Below are 26,321 nucleotides of genomic sequence, written 5' to 3' on the forward strand. Positions count from 1 at the left end.
CTTTCTGATTCTTTCATTGTGTTCCTTATTGAGTGTGATGTATGAATATGTATTTGATTTCAAAATTAGATAAGTTTTAATATGAATTAGAGTGCTATGTGGGTTCTTGAGAGAACCCTGTGAGAAGCAAGCAAAATATGAACATTTTCTATTTTGATTCCTGATTCTTCTGTTGTATTCCTTGTTGAATAATATGTATAAATATGTGATTAATTTTGAAAACAGATAAGTTTTGATATAAATTAGAGTGCTCTGTAGGTTCTTTTGGGAAACCCTATGAGGTAAAATTAGGAATATGATCTATGGATGATTTGAGAGATTATATGTAATGATGATGATAGCTTCATGTTTTAGATAAGTTGTTGGTATGATTTATGTATTATTTTGATGTATATGATGATGAGAAGTTTCTTCATGAGACTATGGGAATATGATGTGAGAATGTGAAAGGTGAACATGTGATCTGTGATATGACATTATGACATAATGTGACATGAGATATGATGAGATGTGAAATGTGAAGTGTTGAGTCAATGTAATTGTGAATGTGAGACATGCATCATATGCATATATGACTTATGCTAGGTGTGCTGCTTAGGCCGCATATCAGTGATGTAACAGGCAATGTGATGAAATGACTTATGTCAGGTGTGCTGCTTAGGCGGCATACCAGTGATGTAATACGCAATGTGATGAAATGACTTATGTCAGGTGTGCTACTTAGGCCGCATACCAGTGATGTAATAGGCAATGTGATGAAATGACTTATGCCAGGTATGCTGCTTAGGTCGCATACCAGTGATGTAACAGGCAATGTGATGAAATGACTTATGTCAGGTGTGCTGCTTAGGCCGCATACCAGTGATGTAATAGGCAATGTGATGAAATGACTTATGCCAGGTGTGCTGCTTAGGTCGCATACCAGTGATGTAACAGGCAATGTGATGAAATGACTTATGCCAGGTGTGCTGCTTTGGCCGCATACCAGTGATGTAATAGGCAATGTGATGAAATGACTTATGCCAGGTGTGCTGTTTAGGCCGCATACCAGTGATGTAACAAGCAATGTGATGAAATGACTTATGTCAGGTGTGCTGCTTAGGCCGCATACCAGTGATGAAACAGGAAATGTAATGAAATGACTTATTCTAGGTGTTCCGCTTAGGCCGCATACCAGTGATGTAACAGGCAATGTGATGAAATGACTTATTCTAGGTGTTCTGCTTAGGCCGTATACCAGTGATGTAACAAGCTATTCTAGGTGTACCTTGGGTCACCAGTGATGAAAAATGTGAAACTTCCGTATGGCGCCACATGCATGCATTTTTGAGTCGAGTCCATGACATCATTACATGATAAATGAGTGTGTAAGTGATGTTGATTGTGTATGTGTATTGTTTACATGTGAGTTGTACTTGTGACTTATGTTTGTTGTGTGTGTGTGTGCTATCTAACCTTTATTTCTGCACTTGAACCTAAGTGAGATGTTTCTCACTCCCTTGTTGTTCTTTGTATGTGTTTAAATTGTGTTGTAGGTGATCATCAGCATGAGGATGTTGGTGATGAGGCTTAGGCTTCAGTTGGGCATGCTCTGATAAGATATGTGACATCGCGGCTTAGCTCGGTTTAACATAGGAGTTTCATTACTGTTATTGTGTTTTGGAAAGATTGATGTTTTTATTTCCGCATTGGACTACGATTTGCGAAATATGAATGTGAACTCTCTATTTATGTGTTTTGAAACCTTATTTTTTAAGAAAGTTTTATTTACTCAGGAATGTACTTTATATTTATTTATTGTGTATTATGTATGTGGGTAGAGGGTGTCACAATCTGCATGGTTTAAAGGTCCAAAATAACCTTTTGAAGAAAACACTCCCCTCTTCCAATAAGCCACCTTGGTATGCTGATTACGTATTTAATTTCCAGATGAAGCTTAGAACATACATTTGCATTACTTACAACATACCTAGTAACTTGTGGTATGACTCCTCACAATTTCCAAAGATGTTTTCAATGGCATGTTACTTCCCTAGCCATCCCTTTCCGTAGTTGATTGTGTAACCTATCGTGGACTTGATGTGGGCTATGATGGTTGAGATAAGTGTGGATGGATCAGTAGCTACGAACTATCACATCATTTGATATCGATACATCTTTCATACGATCATATCACGAGACTGCATCATTTCCTCCACCAAACATCACGCCTGAAGCAAACATAATTGATAGAAGGCATTTGTTTGCAACTACTTCGGAGGACTTTTTTACAAACTTATTTGGAGTTGATTTTACAACTCCATCTTTAGCACAAAGTTACATACAGACTCTTTATCAACCGGATTTTGCAAATGAACCTGATAGTTCCTCAAATGTTTTCCAATAAATGGCCCTTCAAAATGACACAAATCCTCCACAACTTGACCTTGGATTACAAGAACAAGAACCACAACGAAGAAATCCACCACGTAACAGACCTTACCCTCGTTATGGAATTGGCCACCATTATGGAGATAGTTAATAATTATATGTAAAACATTGTGAAGCTTCCTTGCAAGTTATAATTTAATCAATTCAAAATTTTCAAATAGCAAGTATCCACCTCATTCAAAAATGTTCATATTCGGAACATGTCTATATATACCTTAGCGCAGTTCACTAAAACATCAACTTAGACTTAATTAAATAAATATCTAGATATAATATTACCACCTATTTAAATAAATATCTAAACATAATATTACATATTATAATAATTATAATATATTTAAAATTCATTTCAAATTTACTGTTTTCATTTTTAAAATTTTCAAAAACCTTTAAAAATAAATTACATTTTCTAAAATTATAACTTATTAAAATTATAACTTATTATAAATTATAACTAATTCTAACTTATTAAATTTATAACTTATTAAAATTATAACTTATTTTAAATTATAACTTATTATAAATATAACTTTTTCAAATTATAACTTATTTAAATTTTACTTTATTAAAAAATCAACTTATTCAAATTCTGACTTATTAAAATTTTAAATTATTCAAATTATAACTTATTAAAATTTTAACTTCTTCAAATTATAACTTATTAAAAATATAAACTTTCTAAAACTATAACTTATTAACATTAATATATTTACAAATTATTATATTTATTTAAATTATAAATTATTAAGGTTATTAAAATATAAAAGACATATATATTTTTATAATATATTTTTACACATTTTTAATATTTAATATATATATATAACAAAAAAAATTAAAACGAAAAAAAGGTAAAATCTTGCACGAAATTCAGATCTTGAGGGACTGAATACCGACAGGAAAAATTGAGTTGAGGGGGCACTGTACTCATGCACAGTGAAAGGGTCTAAACTGGTAAACATTTTGGGGGCGATTCTACTTTTGTAATTTTTTTTTAAAAAATTCTACAACAGTAAAAAATTTACATTTTGAAATGAAACTTCATATGAAAATTATTATTATTAAACCAAATTTAAAATAAATATAAAAAATAATATTATAAAAGTTAATTTACCTTTTGGAACTCCAAATAGAAGACCATGAAATGGAAAAATCGTTGCAGATTTGAGTCCTATAATAGAAAAATCACCATATCTTTCATTATAATCAACTAAAAACTCAATTAATTGGTTCGTACATGATCTAGACAACATACACTCAATTTGGACACTACAAAGATGAAATAGTTTTTGCGAGTAATATATATAATTTTAAAACCAACAAATTAACATACATATTTCAAAATCATATCATACCTAGGTTTAGTTAGCTCGATGAAGATAAGAGTTTTAACTCTATCCTCTACTTTGAAAGTTATAAAACCGTATCTTTTTCTTAATAAGCTAACAATATCTATATCAAAATGTACAAATAATGTTAGATAAGTAATGTTACATGAAATACGATTGTATTAAAATGGATGAAAGAGTTTTAATTTTATATGGTACCTAAACATGGTTAATATCATAGATGCATTTAAGTTAAACATGTTAAGTTTAACATACATAGAAGTTGATGAATACAAAAACTTCTAATGTTCATTCTAACTTAATAAACATAATTAACCTAAAAATAAAAATACTTATTAAGTCATCTAGATTAGCATTTAGAGAATAAGAACAAGGTTTATCATACTTAACTCCATTTTGCTTTCTTTGATTTCACTTACATGAGATATAAACATGTTTATTGGTATGATTTTTTTTTTCCAGAAAGACAATGGTAAGTGCATATTATTTACTTCTGCTAGTATCAATCTTGTCAAGCATATTGAATAGTAGACTTGAAGGAACGAAATTTGTGTGTGTATATATTGGATCTGGAATGTTTGAATTGTGTATCTATTAGTTTAATTGATAAATAATAGGGAGTATATGACTTTTTATGGTAGTATCAATATTTTTTGTTTTTTTTTGCTTGTCCTCTACAATCTGTTATAACTTTTTAGAATATCGAAGCTAATTCTGGTAAACATTATTGTTTGTAGTTGTTGATTTTTCCAATCAATCAATTTCTTCTTAGTCATGAAAATCATTACAAAAAAATATTAAATTATAACCAAACTCAATGTAAACTTAAATCAATTATAATTTTGCTAAAAAAAATCATGTAGTGTTTATCAGTTTATACTGCATAAACTATTGTTTTTGCAAAAAAAAGTTAAAATTGGTTTCGATGCATCTTGAATGCCCAATATGAACGTATAGTATATTACATAAACTTGTAGGAAATTTTAGTGAAATGAATTAAAATGTTGGTTGATGTTAACACCACAAGTGCTTTTACATAGATAAATTCAACAAAGTGGTTGTATAGAACCACTAAATGAAGAAAAAACATTTTTTGGTAGTCTTTGGATGTTCCATTTACTCTGTACCAAAACAATTTGGGTACTGCTATAGTTGACTCCATAACGTACTTGTTTTGAGGAATAGTAGCAATTGGTTTGGAAGGTATCATGAATAAACAATATTATAATATAGATTGCATAAAATTCTAACCAATTTTATAGAAATACATCAGAATCTTACAACATGTATACAAAATATTATTATAAGGAACTTCATGAACAACATTAATTTAATCTTAAACACAATGGTGGTATATAAACCATTTAAGACTAGTTTGATGGTAGAAAATTAAAAATAAAAAATGTACCTAGATTAGTGAAATAATTGATTGTATGTAGACCACTTAAATTAAGCCAAAAAATACATTGGGTAGTCTTTGTATTTTCCATGACCTCTGCACGAAGACATTAGAAGTTATATAACTTTAAACATATATGCAACAACTTAAAATAAAGTCATTTTTAGTCAAAATTAAGTTGATATGTTAGAATATACTATAAATTTTCAAATACTTCTTTGTACATCACATTTTTGGTTGATGTGCACACCCTTCCATCATCATCCAAAATTAATATTTTCAAACCTTTTTTTGATTTTACTCGTGATATTGTCACATAAAATTGACCATGAGTAAAAATTGGCCTTGAAAGATATAGTCTCACTTTCGAAAGTAACTATCCTTGACTTTTGTTTATGGTCATGGCAAAATAGAGAGAAATAGGAAATTGTATACATTGGAATTTAAATAGAAACCCTAGCTTAAAAGGGACCAAATTCATCCCAGCAATTACAATTGTATCACTAATATTTTTTCCAGTTATAATTGTAACTATTATAACATTTGTCCCCAAATACTTGACTTATAATCTTGTTCCATTACACAAACCATTTGACTGATCTAAAATTCTTAAAAAAGTGTACCAACCTTCAATCTCAAATGATGATTTGGATTATTAGAATATTTAATATCATTTAAAAACTCAGTTGTAAACCAATGACATTCAATATCATAATTTTCATCTAATTTACAAGGTGTGTCTAAACTAAGATATTTCTTTTCATCTCTGAGAAGCAAAGATAACATGAAATTATTAACCTCTTCAAAAGATTTTATGCTTGGAGCTGAGATTGCTTGCTATTTAAAAAAGTTATAAAGTTTGATATTTTTCAAGATATTAGGATAAATAAATTCTAACAATGAAAGAAGAGGCTTCTTAATGTCTAAAATCAAAAGATCTTTTGGTATATTAATCTTAACTTCACCACTTTCATCTAAATCCATGTTACCATCTCTTATTTATAGTAGCTAGTTAGCATACTCTTCAATCTCATAACATGTTTCATCTGATATAATAGTACTCAACCTCATGTTTTGAGTCAATTTTAACACTTTGCAACATTTTCATAATTTAGATGAATTAATAGTTGTTTTAACAATTTCTTATTGTCTTAATCATTTTCTAACAACTAACAAAATTTGCCTAAAATAACTACAAAAAATAACAATCTTTCCACCAAAAGGTTTGTCTTTGTTGCTTTCATCCTTGATTCTTATGAGATCTCTCATTGGATGATCAAAAGTCTCAAAGAAATATTTATTCATCATTAAAGATTCATCCCATATAATTAATTTTGTTTCAATAAAAAGCTTAGCACATAAACTCCCTTGAGCTATGTTACAAGTAGAATCCTCATTGATTACTAAAGGAATGCAAAGGGTTGAATGTGCAATCTTGCCTCTAGGAAGTAACAACAAAACAATTTCACTTGAAGCCACATTTAGGACAATCAACCCCTTTGACCTAAGACCAACTGACAGTGTTTTCCAAATAAATGTTTTTCCAATTCCACCATAACCATATAAAAAGTAAAACCTTTCTTTTGAAGAAAAAATAACTTCCATGATGACATTATACACAAGTAGTTGTTCATCAATCAAAATTTTCAAAAGATAAGCATGTAATTAAGTTAACTCATCTTTATCAAAGTTAAGCTGATCAATAATGAATTTGTTTTGAAACATATGCAAATTAGAAAATTCTAGAACTTGTAAACCATCAAAATTTTAAAGAGATTTTCCATTAACATTTAACGATTTCTCCAATTCTATGAGACACATATTTTTCAATTTATTTTCTCCAATTTTAAGAACTGTATAAAGAAAATATAGTCAAAACTAAATGAAAGTCATTTGTACAAGTACAATATAATAAATGAACTTTTTTTACTTGGAACATTTAATTACTTCCTTAATTTTTTGGTACAAAATCCCATCAAATAGAAGTTTCAATGTTGCATTCCAATCAACATTTAGTTTGGACATGGTTCTTAAGAATAATAAGGTAGCAAACAAACTTCTCAATTAATTTTCAAAAGAAATTTCACTTGCTTTTTTTTTTTTTTTGCATCAATGTACTCTTTATTATTTGCCAACAAACCTAAAGCATAACATACATTTTCAAAAGTATCATAGGTTTTATCATTCATTATTTTGATATTATCATAATCAACACAAACCCTTTGGATTGTCAACAATATTCTTAGGTAGTACAACTCACTTGTACTAGCTGGAATATAGCTAAGTTTCCTAATTGAATATCCTTGTTTTCTTGGTTGCCACTTTTTCTCTTTAGCCAAAAAAACAAAATTGCTTGGAAATTCAGCATAAGTCAGATGTCTTCCTTCAGAAAATGTTTTATTAGCCTCAAATCAGGCCAAATACATTGTTTGAAGATGCTTGTTGTTGTCAATAACTTTATCAATTATATCATTCTCTTTAAAAAAAATAAATTGTTCATTGATGAAAACTTAAACTTTGAACTATTGGTCATTCATAAATATCAAAAGAAAAAAATTCTCCAAACTACTTCACATGATGATAAATATTTGCAATCATAATATTTTTTTTATCTCATCAATGATCAATTATTTCTTTTGAATCATAAGAAGTTTTTCTTACTTCAATAGTAGCTCTATTAGGACCTTTGTTTACATATTTAAAAAGATATTTTATGGAATTTGATTCTCAATATTGATATGTCCTCGATACCTCATTAAAAGAAGTGAATTATAAGGAATTACACTTTTATTATGGCAAAAATACTAATTTTGTCCCTTATAATATTTTAAAATTTCAATTTAGTCCCACCTTAATTTTTTGTTTCAATCCGGTCCCCAATAAGTTAAATCACTGCAATGTTGGACCTTTTGTCTAAATTTTTTAAACGGAGTTAACTGTTGATCACGTAGATGCCACGTAGATGCATAGGTGGCAAGGTCTCGTGTCCTCCTCCTCCTCCTTCTTTAATGCATCTGGAACGGCCCGTTCTAAAACCAGAACGGCCCGTTCTGCTTGCACTCGTCATGTGTTAATTCTTCATCTGGAATTGGTTGTTTCAGATGCAGTATTTAACACACATTGAGTGCAAGCAGAACAACCCATTCTGAAACCAAAACGGGCCATTCTGGTTCTAGAACGGGCCATTCTGGATTTAGAAAGGGCCGTTCTAGAAAGCCAATGTATGTTCAACAAAATGCAGCAATGTGGTTTAGAAATTGAAAACAAAAATTTATAATATAACATAAATTCAAAGACTAAAATATGATTCTGAGACTAAAAACAAAAATTCATAACATAACATATACTAAGAAAGTTCAAATAAATTAATGAGGAGGGAAATAAAACCATGTCGTTTCATCCTTGACTGTATAGTGTCGATTTAGTAGTAAGTGATTCACTCCAGTTTGACTAACAATGAAATAAAACCTGCCACTATTGTCCTTAGTGAGCCACTGCATTGCATAACAAGTATTATGATTAATACTTCTAGGAGTTCCTATATCCTGCAATTGGTCCAGAAATGGTGTATAACCCAAATGTTTAGCAATTGAAGTTATCAATCCCCCATTGACAATATTACCAAATCCAGTGTTTGAAATGTTTTGTACCTTAGGTTTTTTTCCTTGAACAATTCACAATCGTGATTTAGAATCACGGGCGTGAACTATAATCATTGACCGTTTGTGGTTGACTTTCTGGTTGCACTAGTTGTGTCTTAATTTTGCATCTGGAACAGCCCGTTCCAGATGCAAAATTAACACACAATGAGTGCAATCAGAACGACCCGTTCTAGTTTCAGAACGGGCCGTTCCAGATGCATTAAAGAAGGAGGAGGAGGAAGACATGGGACCTTGCCACCTATGCATCTACGTGGCATCTACATGGCCAATAGTTAACTCCGTTTAAGAAATTTGGATGAAAGGTCCCACATTGCAGTGATTTAACTTATTGGGGACCAAATTGAAACATAACATATTAAGGTGGGACTAAATTGAAATTTTAAAATATTATAAGGGATCAAATTAGTATTTTTTGCCCTTTTATTATCTAGCTTAACACCATTTTTCATAACAAATAAATTTGAATCTCGATGTCAATAACATAGATAAATATCTTCATCAATTGTAGTTGAGTCTTTAAACTTTTTTTGGTAATACTTTAATGCAAGGTGAATTGCAATTTGCAGCCCCACATGGACCATGAATCATGTATGCAACAACTGCATCTGACAATTTAGGATATAAAATAGGATTAAGTAACTCAAGATATGGGCATGTGGAAGTCCTTTTTTTAACTCTATAGTATATATACCTATTTGATGAAATAAAAACCGGTTAATATAACTTTAAAGGTAGGAGATGGTATAATAAATGGTTTAAATTTAAAATTGACATGCATTGACCTTTCCAAAAATTTGATTTTTCTTAAGTCATTCGTTAATTCATCAAGCTTCAACTTAAAAACTTTGCACATAATATTTGGTCTATTAGATGTTGTTAAACCCCTTTCATACACAAAGCTTCTTATCTCACTCCAACTTGTGTTACATGTAATGGTGATAAATAGATTTGAATATCCATATTTCTTACATATTGTCATTGCATCTTGGAAATTTTTAAACATATATATCATCCCACCAATAAAAGATGTTGGTAAAATAACACGTTTGTCAATTAAAGAAGAATTTGTTTCTCCCTTTACATCAACTTCTTGTAAACCACTAAAAACATCAGACCTTATTGATTTTTTATTATGTATTATAAAAGACAATCTTTGTGACTCAACAATAGTATATGAATCAACAAAAAACTATTGAAACAATGTTCATTGACTATGTTACCAATTTCAGTTTGTCTTTTTTGAATTCTCAATGCAATCCATTCCTTTAAAGTAATGTATAATCTATAACAATTTTTAGAAGCATTACCCAATTCTTGATATGGAATATATTCTTTGAATTCATCTTCTCCAAAAGGGAAAATCAATGGATATTGACGTGAATAAAGTATTTATTTCATGAAGCCTTTGTAGTTCACCCGACCTTTTTAACAATGTTCTTCCTAACATCTATCATTTCCAGGTCACCTATGATCAATGTTGCAACCTCATTTGCATTATGTTGTACACCTTTGATCTTTACTTCGAAGTCCAAATAATCTTAAACAAAATTAGTTGTAAAATTTTTTGCTACAAAATCTCTAACCATTTTGAATCTTTTTGCTAGATAGTTGAACTCATCAATCATTTTTGTAAGATCTTCAATAAAAGATATATCAAACATATAATCATTTTTCTTCTTCGTGTAAAAAATAAGTATATGTAACAAAATTAATTGCTAATGAAATCTCAAGAAGAGTGAAAAGCTGAAAAAGGTTGAATACATACCCAAAATGAGTCATTTTATTATGTGCTTCATTTTGTGTATCATATATATATAAGTGCAAATTTTGGTTTACATCCAATTTAAGGCAATAAAGTTTCAATTAAATGGTAATATTGACTATTTAATATATTTGGGGCAAACATTTTCCATCATTTACTATAAGATGCTACCTTTCCACCAATTGAAGTAAATGAAAATATGTTATTGTATGCTCTAATATTTTCCTTAAAATGAGTGTTTCTTATATCTTTGTCCTATAAAATGTGTTAAATACATAAAATTATGTATTTTTTAATCATTATAAATAAATATGATAAGTATATATTTTATACATAATTTTTTATGATCTAATCTTCATTTTCAGGTTTTGCATATAGTTGACCTACTAAATTGCATGCTTTTTTAATTTTATTTTGTGAAGTAGTTCTTGAAACACAACGTTGTCTTTGTTTTGAATATAATCTCCAATATATCAACATGTATTTTGTGTGATAAACAATTGTGTAGCAACATATTATGAATTGAAAGTATTTATAAATTAGTAAAAAAAAATCACCTAAAGGACAACAATTATTCTAATTATGTTGATCTGCAAGTTGAATTTCAAAATCCAACTATTGTTTGCCAACAAATTCCAACATATGTTCAGATTGTGTAATATATTTGTCATGAAAAATGCCAAATGATAAAATCATAGTTTCTAAATTTGGAGCAAATCAACCTGCATTGGAAAGAAAAAATATAAGGTCACATATTTTGTTTTGGACGGAAAAAAAAATCTTTTTATTAGTTAAGTGAGTTACTAACTTGAAATAGATGATGAACATGAGTTGAAGTTCTTGGTTTGGCCACCATTTGTCCCTATATCATTAAGAAATAATGATACTAGAGATGGAACATTTACATTGTAGACTTTTTTTTTCTTTTTAAAATGTTGCAACTTGAAACACTATAGCTGTAATTCAAAGAACCTAATATTTTGGTAAAATATCATAACCTAAAAAAATTAATAGATTGTGAAATCAATTGAAATAAATATGTTTTAATGATGTTGGTGACAGAAAAACCTTTACTAAAAGACAGTGTTGGCAATGGTGTCTTGTTTGCATGTTTCATTCTAAAGAGATGGAAACATTTCTTTTGGAATGATATTTTCATCTATAGGTAAAATAAAACCAACACAAAACTATATTATGAAAAAAAAAAAACATTGTAAAAGAAAAAAAGTGCTCAACATTGTGGTCATACCTATTATCACAAAAACTTGTTGTTAAGTTAAAAGACAATTTTGGATCCCTCAAGCTCTCAAGTTTTAATGATAATAAAAAAAATATTTTCTTTCATAAAAAATGTTTTTATGAAATACTTATTAGACAAAATATAAGAGGCAATCCATTAGTGAGATGATGTGTAATCAGACGAAGCATACAATTTGTCTTTATAAAGTCTTTTTATAATGACTAACGACTAGGTTTTGCATGTCCGAGTGATGCTTTAATAGAACAAACTAAGAAAACTTTTTAGAATTCACAAATCTTTTAAAGAGAATGAAGTTATTCTTTGCACTAGAACCAAGGAAAACATATTCTTAAAATCACAAAGAAAGTCAACAAAAGTTGATATAGAACTTGTTCTTGACTAACACACATTATAGAGAGTCCTTTTGGTATCCTAAAGATGATAAGTAACTTTCTTGATCAAATAAGAAGTGACCATTTGGTGAAACGCATTTAATGTATCAACGAACATTTCTCACCTCTAGAAACTTGTAATGAAGATAAATGCCGAAGCCTAAAGAGGTTTTATGTGAAAATAATAGATTGTAAAGAGAAAGTATTTAGCACTGTTAATTATTAGCATTACTACTTTTGAAAAGTGAGTTTTTGATTGACACTATTCTATTCCCTTCTAATGTGTATCTTTTTTCCACACTTGTTTTGCATGTTTGTTTTTCATGATCATTTTCCTCTTCATTCTAGCTTCCTAGGATGAGCTAAAATCCATTTGGGTCTTGTTAGTGATATGGTGTTTGTTTCATTGCCACAATGTTACTATTATAGGAGAGGAATAACATCCATCTTTTCATAAAAAGTGAAACTTTTCTTTTTGATATTTTGGGTTGATAAAGCTTAGGTTGAAACCATGATGTAATTATATGTATCTTTTATTTATTTTAATTTATACATTATGTAATATAAATGTCCTACGAGTAAAAACACTTTTTTTATTATTTGGTAATATAAAGACACTTACCTTTTATGTTTGTAATAGGTTGAATTTTCCTTCTTTTTTTTTTTTTTTTTTTTCTATTTTAGTAGTTCTTGATTTTAGGAGTAAAAAAAGTTAAATTGACTATTTATTTTTGTTTGGGATTCAAATCTTTTAATATTGTTTCAATATTATAACAAAATTTGGCAAATTTTTTGGGACATTTTTTTTATAACAACATTCTTTTTGGGTTGAAATTTTGCTAACCATTTTATTCAATTTTTATTTACTATTTATAATTTTATTTTATGTTAAAATTAAAGTCCCAAAAAAAGATGAAAGGGAAAAAATAATTTTTTTACAAACATTTTTTTTATAAATATTTTGTTGTATATGTAGACATTTTCATGTGCCGAAAAATTACATACTTATATCTCATGATTACAAAAGAAATTTAAAAAAGTTTAATTTTACTTGTAAGATTCACATAAAAGAAAAAAATAATGACTAATTCAATTGACCATTATTATAATTGTTTATTATATTTAAAATAACAATGATATGATAAAATAATATATATTTTAAAAATTTTAATGATCCCTTCAAAAAAAAAATTTAATGATAAACTTTATTATTAATAATGATAATTTTTTAATATTGTGTAATTATTTTTTATCTTTACTTTTTAGCGAATCAATATAATCATTAAATGTAAAGAGAAAAATTTCGCGCATTCTATCTAAATAACAGCCTACAACCTTCTATTTTATCATTTTATATTTTATCTTTAACTTTTAAAAAGTTAAGAGGTCTCTTTTTCCTATATGTATAATAATAACAATTGAACATAAAAATATATAAAAAAATTACAAACAAATAAAGATACTCATTACATGAAATCAAGTTTAGACTTGTTACATTACCATTAGTAGTCAAAAACAAATGGGGCAATGTTGTACATCCATTTTCAATACAAAGTCAAAAATGAATTGTAAACAAGGGAACAAACAAAGTCCATGTTTCAATACAAAATACTCACGTTTCCATACAAATTCTGGTATTTTATTCCAACCCAAAAAACTTAATTTAACAAAACTAACTTGAACAACCTATTTCTTGTTAATAATACCACATATTTTACGAATCTCAACCAAATTGATTTGTTCATTGGCAAAATCAAAAATCAAAAATAAATTTTTAAAAAAAATAAATAACCAAAAATATAATTTAACGTTTTTTAACTAACACACCATGTTTACTTAAATTTATCAATTATCATCTAATTAATTTTGTTAAATAGTAAATAAAACTAAATAAAAAAACCTGATTGTAAATCAGAAAAAAAAAAAAAAAAAAAACCTTCACTAGCTAAGAAGACTATCCCAGAATGAAAAAGTTGCGGAGTAAAAACACAATTAAAAAAAAATAAATTAATCACTTATATATAGTTAATGTAAAAAAATTTTATACCAATAACCAATCATATCTTTTAATAATATCATGATAATTACTTATTTAATAAAATAAAAATAAAATAAAATAATTTAAAAAATTTGATTGATTATATAAAAAATTAACTCATATAAAAAACCATCATTAAAAGTTAAAACCAAATAAACCCTTTCCCTCCTTCTCCTCCGTACCCTACTGCGGCGCCTCCTTCATTCCTCTTTCTTCAAACGCTCACTCACACACACACAGTGTTGAGTGAGGCATTTCATCAAACATGTCGTCGGCGAAGTGGCGCGCCCTCCAGCACCGCCACCGCTACACCTACACCGCCGTGGCCTTCCCGCCGGCGTTCCTCTCCTCCCTCCCTCTCCTCCTCTCCGAGCCCGCCCTCGCCGCCTTCCACTCCTCCCTCCTCCACTTCACCTCCCTCTCCTCCACCCTCTCCCAGCTCTCCCACGCCAAGCCCCTCGCCGCCACCTTCCTCCGCCTCCTCCAATCCGAACCAAACTCCGAACCTCCTCTTCTCCTACCCTCCGAACTCTACCTCCACCTCCTCTTCCTCGAAAACTCCCACCCTCTCCACAAAACCCTCCTCTCCCCCCTCGCCAAGACCACGCCCTTCCACTCCACCCTCGCCGCCGCCTTCCGCTCCCTCCACCGCCGCCGCGCCGCCTTCCCGCGCTTCGCCCTCTCCCGCGCCGCGCTCTCCGTCCTCGGCATGCCCAAGCTCGGCTACCTCGCCGCCGTGGTCGAGGACTGCGCTCTCCTCGTCGCCGCCGACGCCGTCCACGGCCTCCACGACGTCGTTTCGGAGACCAGAGCCTCGCGCCCTTCGCCCGTCGTCATGGAGCAGTGCCAGGAGGCGCTGTCTTGCTTGTATTACTTGCTGCAGAAGTTTCCTTCCAAGTTTAGGGAAAATGAAGGTTCCAATGTTGATGATGTTGTTGGAGGGACTGTGAGTGCTGTGTTGAGTGTGCTGAGTTCCCAATCGTTTTCCAGGGATTGTTTTGTAGCGGCTGGTGTGGCTCTCTGTGCCGCTTTTCAAGTTTGTGTTAGTAAACAGGAGCTTGGTTTGGTGTTGATTCGAGGCGTGTTTAATAATTTAAACGGTTTGGATTTGAGTGGTGATAGGGAATTTAGGGATGCGATTGGGAAGATTCCTTGTAAGGGGGATTTGTATTCAGGGATTTGTGGTCTTTCTGTGTTGAGTAGGCTTTGTCTAATAAGAGGGGTTCTCACTGCGGTTTCTAGGGACTTGCTTAATGCTCATTTTGGTGATTTGGGTGGTGTTAAGACTGTCTTGTATGATGGGGTTTTGCCTGAGCTGTGTAGGTACTGTGAGAATCCTGTTGATAGTCACTTCAACTTTCATGCGCTGACCGTGATGCAGATTTGTTTGCAGCAGATAAAGGCGTCGTTGTTGGCGAATTTGACTGACTTGTCTGGGGAGTATGTGCCGATTCCGGAGGAAATGGGAATGCGGGTGCTTAGGATTATTTGGAATAACTTGGAGGATCCTTTGAGTCAGACGGTGAAGCAGGTGCATCTCATTTTTGACCTTTTCTTGGACATTCAGTCTTCCCTCTGTGAGGGTGGGGAGAGGATAAAGGAGTTTTTGATGAAGATTGGGTCGGATCTTCTTTCACTGGGGTCGCGGTGTAAGGGGAGGTATGTTCCCTTGGCGCTGCTGACGAAGAGATTGGGTGCAAGGAAGATGTTGGATATGTGTCCGGACCTGCTGTTTGAGACAATGCAGGCATATGTTGATGATGATGTCTGCTGTGCTGCCACTTCGTTTCTGAAGTGTTTCCTTGAGTGTTTGCGTGATGAGTTATGGGAAACTGAGGGGATTGAAGGGGGGTATGTTCTCTATAGAGGGCATTGTCTTCCGCCAATTCTTTATGGGCTAGGTTCTGGATTCTCTAAGCTTCGCACCAATTTAAATACTTATGCCCTGCCGGTTTTACTAGAAGTGGATGTGGATGGTATATTTCCCATGCTTGGTTTCATCTCGGTTGGGCCGAATCGTGATGAGAACAGACTGCAATATCCAGAGCTTGGTTGTGCGAACAAGGAAGTGAATCTTGAACAGAGAATTGCAATTCTAGTTTCATTGCTCAAGGTATCTCGGTCACTTGCATTGGTTGAAGGGGACATTGATTGGGCTGAAAATCCTTCAGCAAACGAAAAGGAGCCTGGGCTGGGAACAGAAAGCCATGCTATTGTTTGCATAAAGGGAGTAAATGTTAAGGTCCATGTTCAGTGGCTAGTAAATGCATTGACTCATGTGGACGAGTCACTCCGTGTAGATGCTGCTGAGACTCTTTTCTTAAACCCCAAGACATCTAGTCTGCCTTCTCACTTAGAGCTTACTCTAATGAAGGTAGCTGTGCCTTTAAATATGAGGTGTTGCTTCTCAGCTTTTCAGATGAAGTGGAGCAGCTTGTTTCGTAAGTTCTTTGCTAGGGTTCGAACAGCCCTCGAGAGGCAATTCAAGCAAGGAGGCTGGAACCCTCTTGAGCATGATAAAGGTAATGAAGTCTATCCTTCAAAAGGGAATAATGAATCAACAATTAAAAGAGCAGATGATCTTTTTCACTTTATGAGGTGGTTGAGTGGCTTCTTATTTTTCTCATGCTATCCTTCTGCTCCTTACAAGAGAAAAATAATGGCAATGGATCTCATCTTGATTATGATAAATGTTTGGTCAATTAAGTCTTCAAGTAGTGAGGACGTTAATAGTTCTTTGTCAGGAAGTCACATCTATCCTTACAGCAAGGGAATGATTTCATCCGACTCAACTCTATTGTTAGTTGGCTCAATTGTTGATAGTTGGGACAGGTTGAGAGAGAATTCATTTCACATATTACTCCATTTTCCTAGCCCACTACCTGGAATTTCTAATGAAGATATGCTGAAGAAGCTAATTGCTTCATCTATGAAATTAGTTTGCAGCCCACGTGTAAGGGAAAGTGATGCTGGAGCTCTAACTTTACGGCTTATATTTAAGAAATATGTGTTGGGGCTAGGCTGGTTGATTGAAGATTCATTGAATGCTGTCCATTTAAGCTCAAAGTCTGAATTGGTAAACGAAATTAACCAGTCCGGTAAATTCAGGAATCCTGTAATACTGTATTTGAAATCAATGATTGATTGGCTGGATGCTGCTGTAAGAGATGGAGAACAAGATCTTTCTAAAGCATGTAAGAACAGCTTTGTCCATGGTGTATTGCTTGCTTTACGTTATACTTTTGAGGAATTGGACTGGAATTCTGATGTCGTAACATCTGGCATCTCGGAGCTGAGACATTTGTTGGAAAGGCTTCTAGCTCTTGTAGTGAGGATAACTTCACTGGCACTATGGGTGGTTTCTGCAGATGCTTGGTATCTGCCTGAAGACATGGATGAGATGCTTGATGAGGATAATCTTTTGATGGAGATACCATATCACGAGGATATGCCTTCATCTGAAAATGAGAATAATAATTCAAAGCCTTCTCATGATGGCCGAACATCGGAACAGATAGTCATGGTTGGTTGCTGGCTGGCTATGAAAGAGGTACTTAATTTGAACAGTGTCTAAGAACTTTTAAACATCAGAATATAATAGGGTATTATCTCTTCAAAAGGGTAGATTAGATAGAATAAAATTTTCAATTTATCATCAATTTTTTCTTGACCGTAGATTTGCATGTTTATAATTGTAGAAATTATGCCAAAAAAACATTTACAAATTATAGCATATTGTTTCAATCATGGATTGAGTGAAAGTTGTTCGGCATTTGAAGTATGTTGGATGGTCTGACACACTTGCCTCAATTCTTGGGATGTGGCTTGTATATACTATATTTGTTGGGTAACTTCACATAATGTCAATTTATTCTAAGATGAAATTTAACATGATATGAGAGTCTATTCCCCATCTTGGTAAATCACTAAATCACTAATTCTGGCATACATCTGTGGAGGGGAGGGTGTTGGAAGGATCCACATCATTTGTCTCAATTCTTGAGGTGCAACTTATATATCTGTTATGCAACTTCACTTAATGCCAATTATTTGTTTTAAGGTGAAATCTAACATGTATTAATATGGCTACATATTTTTTGGCTTAAATTTTTTTTAATCTTTATATTTTTTAATCCTTCCAAAATTTGAATCGTTATCTTTGGTCCTTATAAAATGCACAAATTTTGGTCTTAGTCGTTGTACATTATTTTTCTATTATTTTCATCCTTCCAGAACATAAAATCATAATTTTGACCTCTATTGTTCATTTTAAGGTAAATAAACAATACTATTTATTTTAAGGATGTAGAATTTTTTTTTTTTGAAGCTGCACTTCTTGACATGGTATCACAAACACTAGTAGATGTTACTAAGATGGTGACTTGACCTTTCAATAAACACAAGCAACATACAACTGTCACATAACAGCGATTAAAAACAATGATTTTGAATTTTTGTGGGATGAAAATTAAAGGAGATATACAAGGATTAAAATTAAAATCCGCCCATTTCATAGAGACTAAAAGTACAGTTTAAGTATTTTTTTTCTGGTTCCTAATATTTCACTGTGTTTTCTACTTCAGGTCAGCCTTCTTTTGGGGACTATTATAAGAAAGGTGCCATTGCCGAGTAATACTTTTTCAGATATATCCGAGTTAAAGGGGCCATCTGTTGACACTGCTGGCTTTTCATCTGATTCTGTGCTTGACTTGGAACAACTTAAAACAATTGGGAATCACTTTTTAGAAGTCCTCTTGAAGATGAAGCATAATGGTGCAATTGATAAGACAAGGGCTGGGTTCACAGCTCTTTGCAATCGATTACTTTGCTCAAATGACCCGAGGTATGGATTTTGTACTCTATTTTTCTGTTCTATGAAATACATAACTGATTTTGCATATTAAGAAAGTTCTTTTATTGTTAAAAATTATTGGGTTTAAATAGAGAAGGATTAAGAGAGAAGAAATGAATACTCAATAAGAAGACTACGTTTATGTAGTGTGTAACTTGTGTGATACAGTTAGTCAATTACAAAATGCACTGATGCCTATTTATACCAGCATTGCAGTTATTCGTCCTTGATAGGGTGATTAGTAATTGATCCCGAAAATGATATAATGGGATGATAACTATATAGCAGGACAACAAGAATCCCAAAAACAGATTATAGATACAGGATAAATAATTTATACTCTACAGTATTACATCTAAATGCTTAAGAATAACAAGAATTACCCAAATTAAGACATTTTCATATATCAGAAACTATGGTGTAAGGAACACACTACAGAGGGCAATTAGATTCAGAATACAGGAAGGGAAATTATGTTTTGATAAAAGCTTTTATTTATTTTACATTTTGATGGAAAAAGAAATTTTATTAAGGTGTAAAGAACAAACTACATAGGGCAATTGGATTCAGAACACAGGAAGATAAATTATGTGTTGATGAAAGCTGTTATTTATTTTACATTATGATGGAAAATAAATTTTATTGGAGAAAAATTGGAATAGTTCAATTAGGTGGAGGATAAGATATCCTTTGATAGAAAATATTTGACTAAGGATCATGATTAACTAAAGAATGCAACTCTGAAATGAATCCTTAAACATAAACCTTATCTTATGACAAGTTTAGAGGCAATGTGATGCTCTTAATGAAAGCTTTTACATGTCATTATTTCCTTCGCAATTGAGTTATTCCAAAATTATGCAAGGTACTGAGCTTGGAATTGAATCCTGGAAGTGGACCCTGCAACTTTACATATCATGTTTGGTACACTACACTTTCTAGAATTAGAATTCTAATTCCCAATGGCAATTGTAAGCAATTGAAAAATAATTGAATAAAGAATTCTCAAATCTTCATCTAGACGATTATAATTCTTAATAAAATAAATCTCTGCAAATCTAAATATTATGTTTGGCATTCTTTTTAAATTAGAATTAGAATTTCCAATAAGTAATGGAAATTGCAAGAAACCATTAAATAATCAAATAAAGTATTCTCAATTTTTAATCCAGACCCTTATAATTCTAACTCCAATAACTAACAATTAATATGGTGCTCTGTATATTTTTGTGGTCATGTTCTATCTATATGCTATATACTTTGGTGCATTTGGTTGGAGTATAACTCTTGTAGAGAGAAGATTTCATTGGATCCACTCTTGACTGTTCACTTGGTCTAAGTGAATGGATTTTTTTGTTATCATGCTTTGATTGCTTTCAAATAATGAATGCATCAGGTTCAAATGATATTAACACTGATGAAAATGTGTGATAAATAAGATGTAAATTTTTTATCTATTATCTTGTCATGAACAAAGCTCTTAAGATGAAATGAAGATTCTTAGGCTATGTCATGTACCCTCATATATAAAGAGAATTATGTTTGTCTGGTTTAAATAAGGAAGCCTTCGTCATTATGACCTAATCAGTACATCAGAAATATAATTTTTTTTTTCCATTTCTTTGATTTGTATCTTCCTTTCCAGACTTCATACATTGACAGAGTCTTGGATGGAACAACTTATGCAAAGAACTGTGGCCAAAGGACAAGTAGTGGATGACTTGCTGAGAAGAAGCGCTGGAATACCTGCTGCATTTATTGCTCTGTTTCTCTCGGAGCCAGAAGGCACCCCAAAGAAGCTCCTTCCACGGGCGCTACGGTGGCTTATAGATGTAGGTAATGGGTCTATGCTGAATCAGATTGAAAGCAATAACTTGAATGGTGATCCATGCAAGTCAAATGATTCAGCAAAAGGAAATAATTCTACACAGCCAACTGAAAGAAATGTGGGACAGATGTCATCAAAGGTCAGAGATGAAGGTGTCATTCCTACAGTACATGCATTTAATGTTCTAAGAGCTGCATTCAATGACTCTAACTTGGCCACTGATACGTCCGGTTTCTCTGCTGAGGCTTTGATTTTGTCTATTCGCTCTTTCTCATCGCCATACTGGGAGATCAGGAACAGTGCTTGTCTGGCTTATACTGCTTTGGTTCGTCGCATGATTGGATTCCTCAATGTTCATAAGCGGGAATCAGCACGACGAGCACTAACTGGGCTTGAATTTTTTCATAGGTATGTTATGACTATCAGATCTGATTACCTTAGCTATTTGAAGCATTATATATGTAAAGAATGTGTTCATCTTTTTAATCCAAGAAATTTATCTGTAAAAAATGGTTTATTGTTCCACATATCTATACCTGAGGCTTTTATGGTCTTCTAATGTTGGTGCTACTTGCAGTACCCATGAGTAATGTTTCGAGGTAGGTGCCTTCCAATGATAGATTTTAATAGTGTGCTATTGCAGAGTAGTGGTGTGGCCTTTGGTTGCTATTCTGCACTTTGTAGCAGTGTTTCTCTTGCGTTTGGTTGGAGAATTTTTTTGCAATGTTTGTACAAAATTTTGAAAATAGGAAACAAAGTGAAAATAAGATGACATTTAACTCTAAAAGTGAATACAAGAAATGTTTTATCAAATTAAACAGCCCCTTAGCCTAGTGGCTATCATGTGGCTAAATAGTGAATCCCGTGTGTTGGATTTTCTTGAGTTATTGTTTAGGAAGTTGAAATACATTGGCTGCAAATAATGACACTAAAGAGTGTTCTGTTTATTCTCCAATTTTTAACATTTAACACAAAGGTGAACTTGTTTAGACTTCAACACCTAAAATGGTGCTTAAAATTTCTTATTTAGACAAGTCTTTTAAGCTCCAGTTATTGAAGTGGCTTTCATACATACTTGGTTAGATTATCCTCATGATAAGGTCTTTTAAATCAAACATATGTACTTGTTTGGTCTACAGTGATGTTGCCATAGGTGAAACATATGCAGTTTTGTGCTTTACACGTTATTTTACATCAGTGAGTAAACTGACTTTGTTACTTTGTTAAATGCATATAAAAGTTTGAATATTGATCTTACATACTTGGGATTGAAATGAAACGACCAATGGAATAGAATGAAAGGTAGATAAGTATATGGAATGGAATCAGGTTTTATTACTTCAAAATCATAGGATCATAAAGAATTTCTATAGAAAGATGCTTACCATTTAATCTTAGAAACCTGATCCTAATCATTTTATGATAAGTGCTAGAGGTATAAAACCATTCCTGGGCTTTCACCTAGTATTCCATGATTTTGAGAGAGTTGATATTTGGCAATAATCAACGCATTGAAATGGTATGCTTACTGGTAACTGGATATAGGCTTAATGATCAGAACATTTCCGTACTGTAGAGATGATATGACTGGCATAATCGCAAATTTAGTACTATATCACCTTTTTTCCTGAAGATGTCAAGTAACTTCACTGGTTTCTGACTGTGCTAGAATCTGCATATTGCCTGTTGTTAAGTGTAGATATGGTCGGATCAGATCATTTTTAGAAATAGTTCACTTGGCATTTTTTTCCATCATTTTTTTATATTGCGGAGAGAAGTAAAATGTATCTACATAACATCCTGCAATTGGAAATTTGGAATGTTGTAGCATGGTCTTCCTTCTTAGTGTCCAGTCCACTAAAGATGTTTGCTCCATTTCAAAGTTGAGGCTGGTTTTGGTAATATTTTCATGAAATCATGAGTTGTCTGTCTGTTATGAGTTTGTAAGGTCAGAGATAGTGTGAAAAGTTAACAACTATTGCCTTTTAAATTTTTTTTTGAACCCAGGTATCCATCACTGCATTCATTTCTATTCAATGAACTTGAAGTTGCAACAGAATTTCTCGGTTGTGCATCCTCAGGAGATTCAGAATCCATCCGTGGAAATAATCTGCATCCGAGCTTGTGCCCAATTCTGATTCTTTTATCTAGGCTCAAGCCTTCATCAATAGCTGGTGAAACAGGAGATGAACTAGACCCTTTCCTTTTCATGCCTTGGATTAGAAGGTGCTCAACCCAAAGTAATTTACGAGTTCGTGTTCTTGCATCTAGAGCTCTAACAAGTATAGTATCAAATGAGAAATTGTCATCAGTCCTTCTTAATATTGCATCCCAGTTGCCCTGTGTCGATAAACTGGTTAAATCAACTACTTTTCCAATTGTTGCATGTACAACTAATGGTTCCTACAGTATTTCCTTCAACTTCATTCATGGAATTCTCTTGCAGTTGAGTTCTTTGCTAGATATAAATTGTAGAAATCTTGCTGATAATTCAAAGAAAGATCATACAATCGGTGAGTTGATCCAAATTCTTCTACTTCGGTCATGGATTGCAAGGCCGTCTCATTGCCCATGCCCCATCCTCAATGAAACATTCTTAAGAGTTCTGGATCAAATGCTAAATATTGCAAGAACATGCCGGATCACCAAACATTTCTATTCCATTTCCAAGCTACTTTTGGAGTTGTCAACAGAATGCTTAGATTTAGAATCATATGTGTTGTCATATTATGATCCAACCATTGCTGAACTTCGTGAGCAAGCAGCCAGATCCTATTTTGGCTGTTTCTTCCAAGCATCTATAGATGAGGGAGAGATAATCCATTTGCCACTGAGACATTCTCTTCCCACTTCAGAATTGTTGCCTGAACATCGAATGGAGAGTACATCTTTTGGTCTTTTGAATAGGTTAATTCACTGCTTGTCAGATTCATCATATGAAGTTAGACATGCAACACTGAAGTGGTTGTTGAAATTCCTGAAAGCAGCTGAACCTTGTGATAAGGTCTATGATCTTTTCCTTAATGACATCAGGGTTGTTGAACTCTGGGCAAAAACTAACCTTCATGGAACCTTGGTGAAGATTTTGGCATCAGAGACGAACCACAAATGTAAATATTACATTCTGAGGGTCCTTGTAGCTTGGAATTTGCTGCAGTTTGAAAAGGCTAGCCATGACAAGTGCATTGGTACAAGTTATGTAGGTGAAATGGGCTTCGACTCTCTGTCGCAATTTTGGAATGAATTAGTTTCCTTGTACAAGCAAACAAAACATGCAAAAACCCAAGAGACCCTTGTTCACTGTCTTGGGGTATGCACCAAGAGAATTACAATGTTGTTTGCAAGTTCTATTCTGTCAAATGAAAGAGAAGAGTTTTCAGTATGTGGTGAAATTAATCAGGAGGAAATGTTAGGTTCGTTGTTTGACTGCATTGTTTTTTTCTGTGACACAATTAAACAATGTAGTTCATCATCTGAACCGGCAAGTATGCGCCTGGCAGCAGCTGAATCTCTAATAGCATCTGGTTTGCTTGAGCAGGCTAGGCCACTTGGCTCCTTTGTTTTGAATAACCGGATTCCCTTGGGCACTTCATCTTCTTTTGTGAAAAATGAAGCTGTGAATTCGTATGCTCATCAGGTACTTGATGTGTGGTTTGCATGCATCAAACTTTTGGAAGATGAAGATGACCTAGTTCGATTGAGGCTTTCCTCAGATGTTCAGAAGTGTTTTACTATAGAAAAAACTAGAAGCGATCTAACTTCTGGATCGGCTCCAATCCAAGTAGATAGAGTGATAAGACTCAGTTTTAACCATCTCTCTTCCATTTTTGGTCACTGGATTGATTACTTCGATTATCTTTGTCAGTGGGTATTACGTGCTGAAAGCTGTGTAGCACCTCAAGGAGATCTTGTGAGACGGGTTTTTGACAAGGAGATTGACAATCATTATGAAGAGAAGTTGTTGATCAGCCAAATTTGTTGCTCAAATATGGAAAAGCTACCTATTTTGAAGTCCTGGGCTGATAAAGAACTCAGGAGCTATTTACATGGATGGAGAGCTAGATTTTCGCATCAATTGGTATCATTTGCTGAAGACCATATTAGGAAACAGGAAGGGAATGATTGGATAGGAGGCGTGGGTAACCACAAAGATGCATTTTTACCCTTATATGCGAATTTACTTGGTTTTTATGCTCTTTCGAACTGCATTTTCGATGTATCTGGAAATAATGATGCCAAACTACTATCTGATGTAGTTGTTCTTGGAAGAACCATCAATCCATTCCTTAGAAACCCTTTAATTTCTAACCTATTTAAGTTAGTCCTAAGATCACATGAGAAAATGGCCGATGATGTTGCTAACGGCTTGTTCCCCGAGATGGGAAATTGCAGTATCTGGGATAGTTTTAATCCTTATTTTCTTCTTGGCTAGGATTTGTATACTAGTTGTAGTTTCACATGAAAGTTGTTTATGGGAGGTTTAAGCAAATTTTGAAATTGCTTTAAATTTTTCCCAAAGTGATGTTTATGCAAAGCAGTTGTAGCTAAAAGGAAATTTTGTAATGGATATTTTTTTGCGAAGCTCATTCCCCGGCTATTTAACTTTTTTTTTTAATAACTTACTGTCTTGCTACTTGCTATTTATCCTGTTGCCTAAATTATAAAAAAAAAAAAAAAAAACGTCACAAATAATTTTGGATAAAAATTGACAACCTCACTAAATTTTGTAGAATAATGCGTCATCTATCAACTACATACCAACAATAATAGGTTAAATAAAACTCTTTTACTCACTTTAAAATACGCCTCACGGTAGCAGGTAGCACCCCCATTTCTTCTCAACCTCTTATAATGAGATCTACAATGCAGTCATATATCATATGGTTCATGGGTGGATCAATAAAACAGTATGTTTTTCATGTTGTTTATTGGTGGTGAAGTTAAAAAGACCATTAGATATATAAATAATTAAATTAAGCGATTTAAATTTATTTGATGATATATTTTTTTATTAATGTATTAATTTTATTTTTTGACGGTAAATGACCATTTTGTCTAAAAAAAATCCTTTATCTCCCCTACCATTAACTCTAATCTTCTTCTTCGACACCTCCACCATCGTCTTTGTCAACCCCAACTTCCTTCAACTCCATCAACTCCAATTTCCTTCAACTATGTCAACCTTAACAACGAACCCCTCAAGACTGATGACAAGACCATCTTCGCCTACGAGGAACTCTACGACCATGCTTATAATAGTGTCTTCATCCTTGACAACAACGTATTCGTGATAGATGCCAAGGAGAAGGAAATGGAGTTTGGATTTTAGGCAAAGAAGGAGAAGGTGCATGACAAAGAGGGAGAAAGGG

The 26,321-nt window shown here is 32.8% G+C and overlaps 1 protein-coding gene across 1 annotated transcript; it reads left to right on the forward strand.

Annotated features, from left to right (window-relative positions):
- The first annotated feature begins 14,423 nt into the window (after positions 1-14,423).
- LOC109812334 (thyroid adenoma-associated-like protein) lies at positions 14,424-25,538 on the forward strand. The gene is made up of 4 exons (XM_020376276.3): positions 14,424-17,822; positions 18,856-19,115; positions 20,770-21,360; positions 22,960-25,538. Exons 1-4 carry the CDS (start codon positions 14,538-14,540, stop codon positions 25,382-25,384), a joined length of 6,561 nt encoding a protein of 2,186 aa, XP_020231865.2. The 5' UTR covers positions 14,424-14,537; the 3' UTR covers positions 25,385-25,538.
- Positions 25,539-26,321: the final 783 nt, after the last annotated feature.

The sequence above is a fragment of the Cajanus cajan genome, chromosome 2 (genome assembly GCF_000230855.2).
Source record: "Cajanus cajan strain Asha chromosome 2, NIPB_CcT2T_4, whole genome shotgun sequence".
Taxonomy (NCBI): Eukaryota; Viridiplantae; Streptophyta; class Magnoliopsida; order Fabales; family Fabaceae; genus Cajanus; species Cajanus cajan.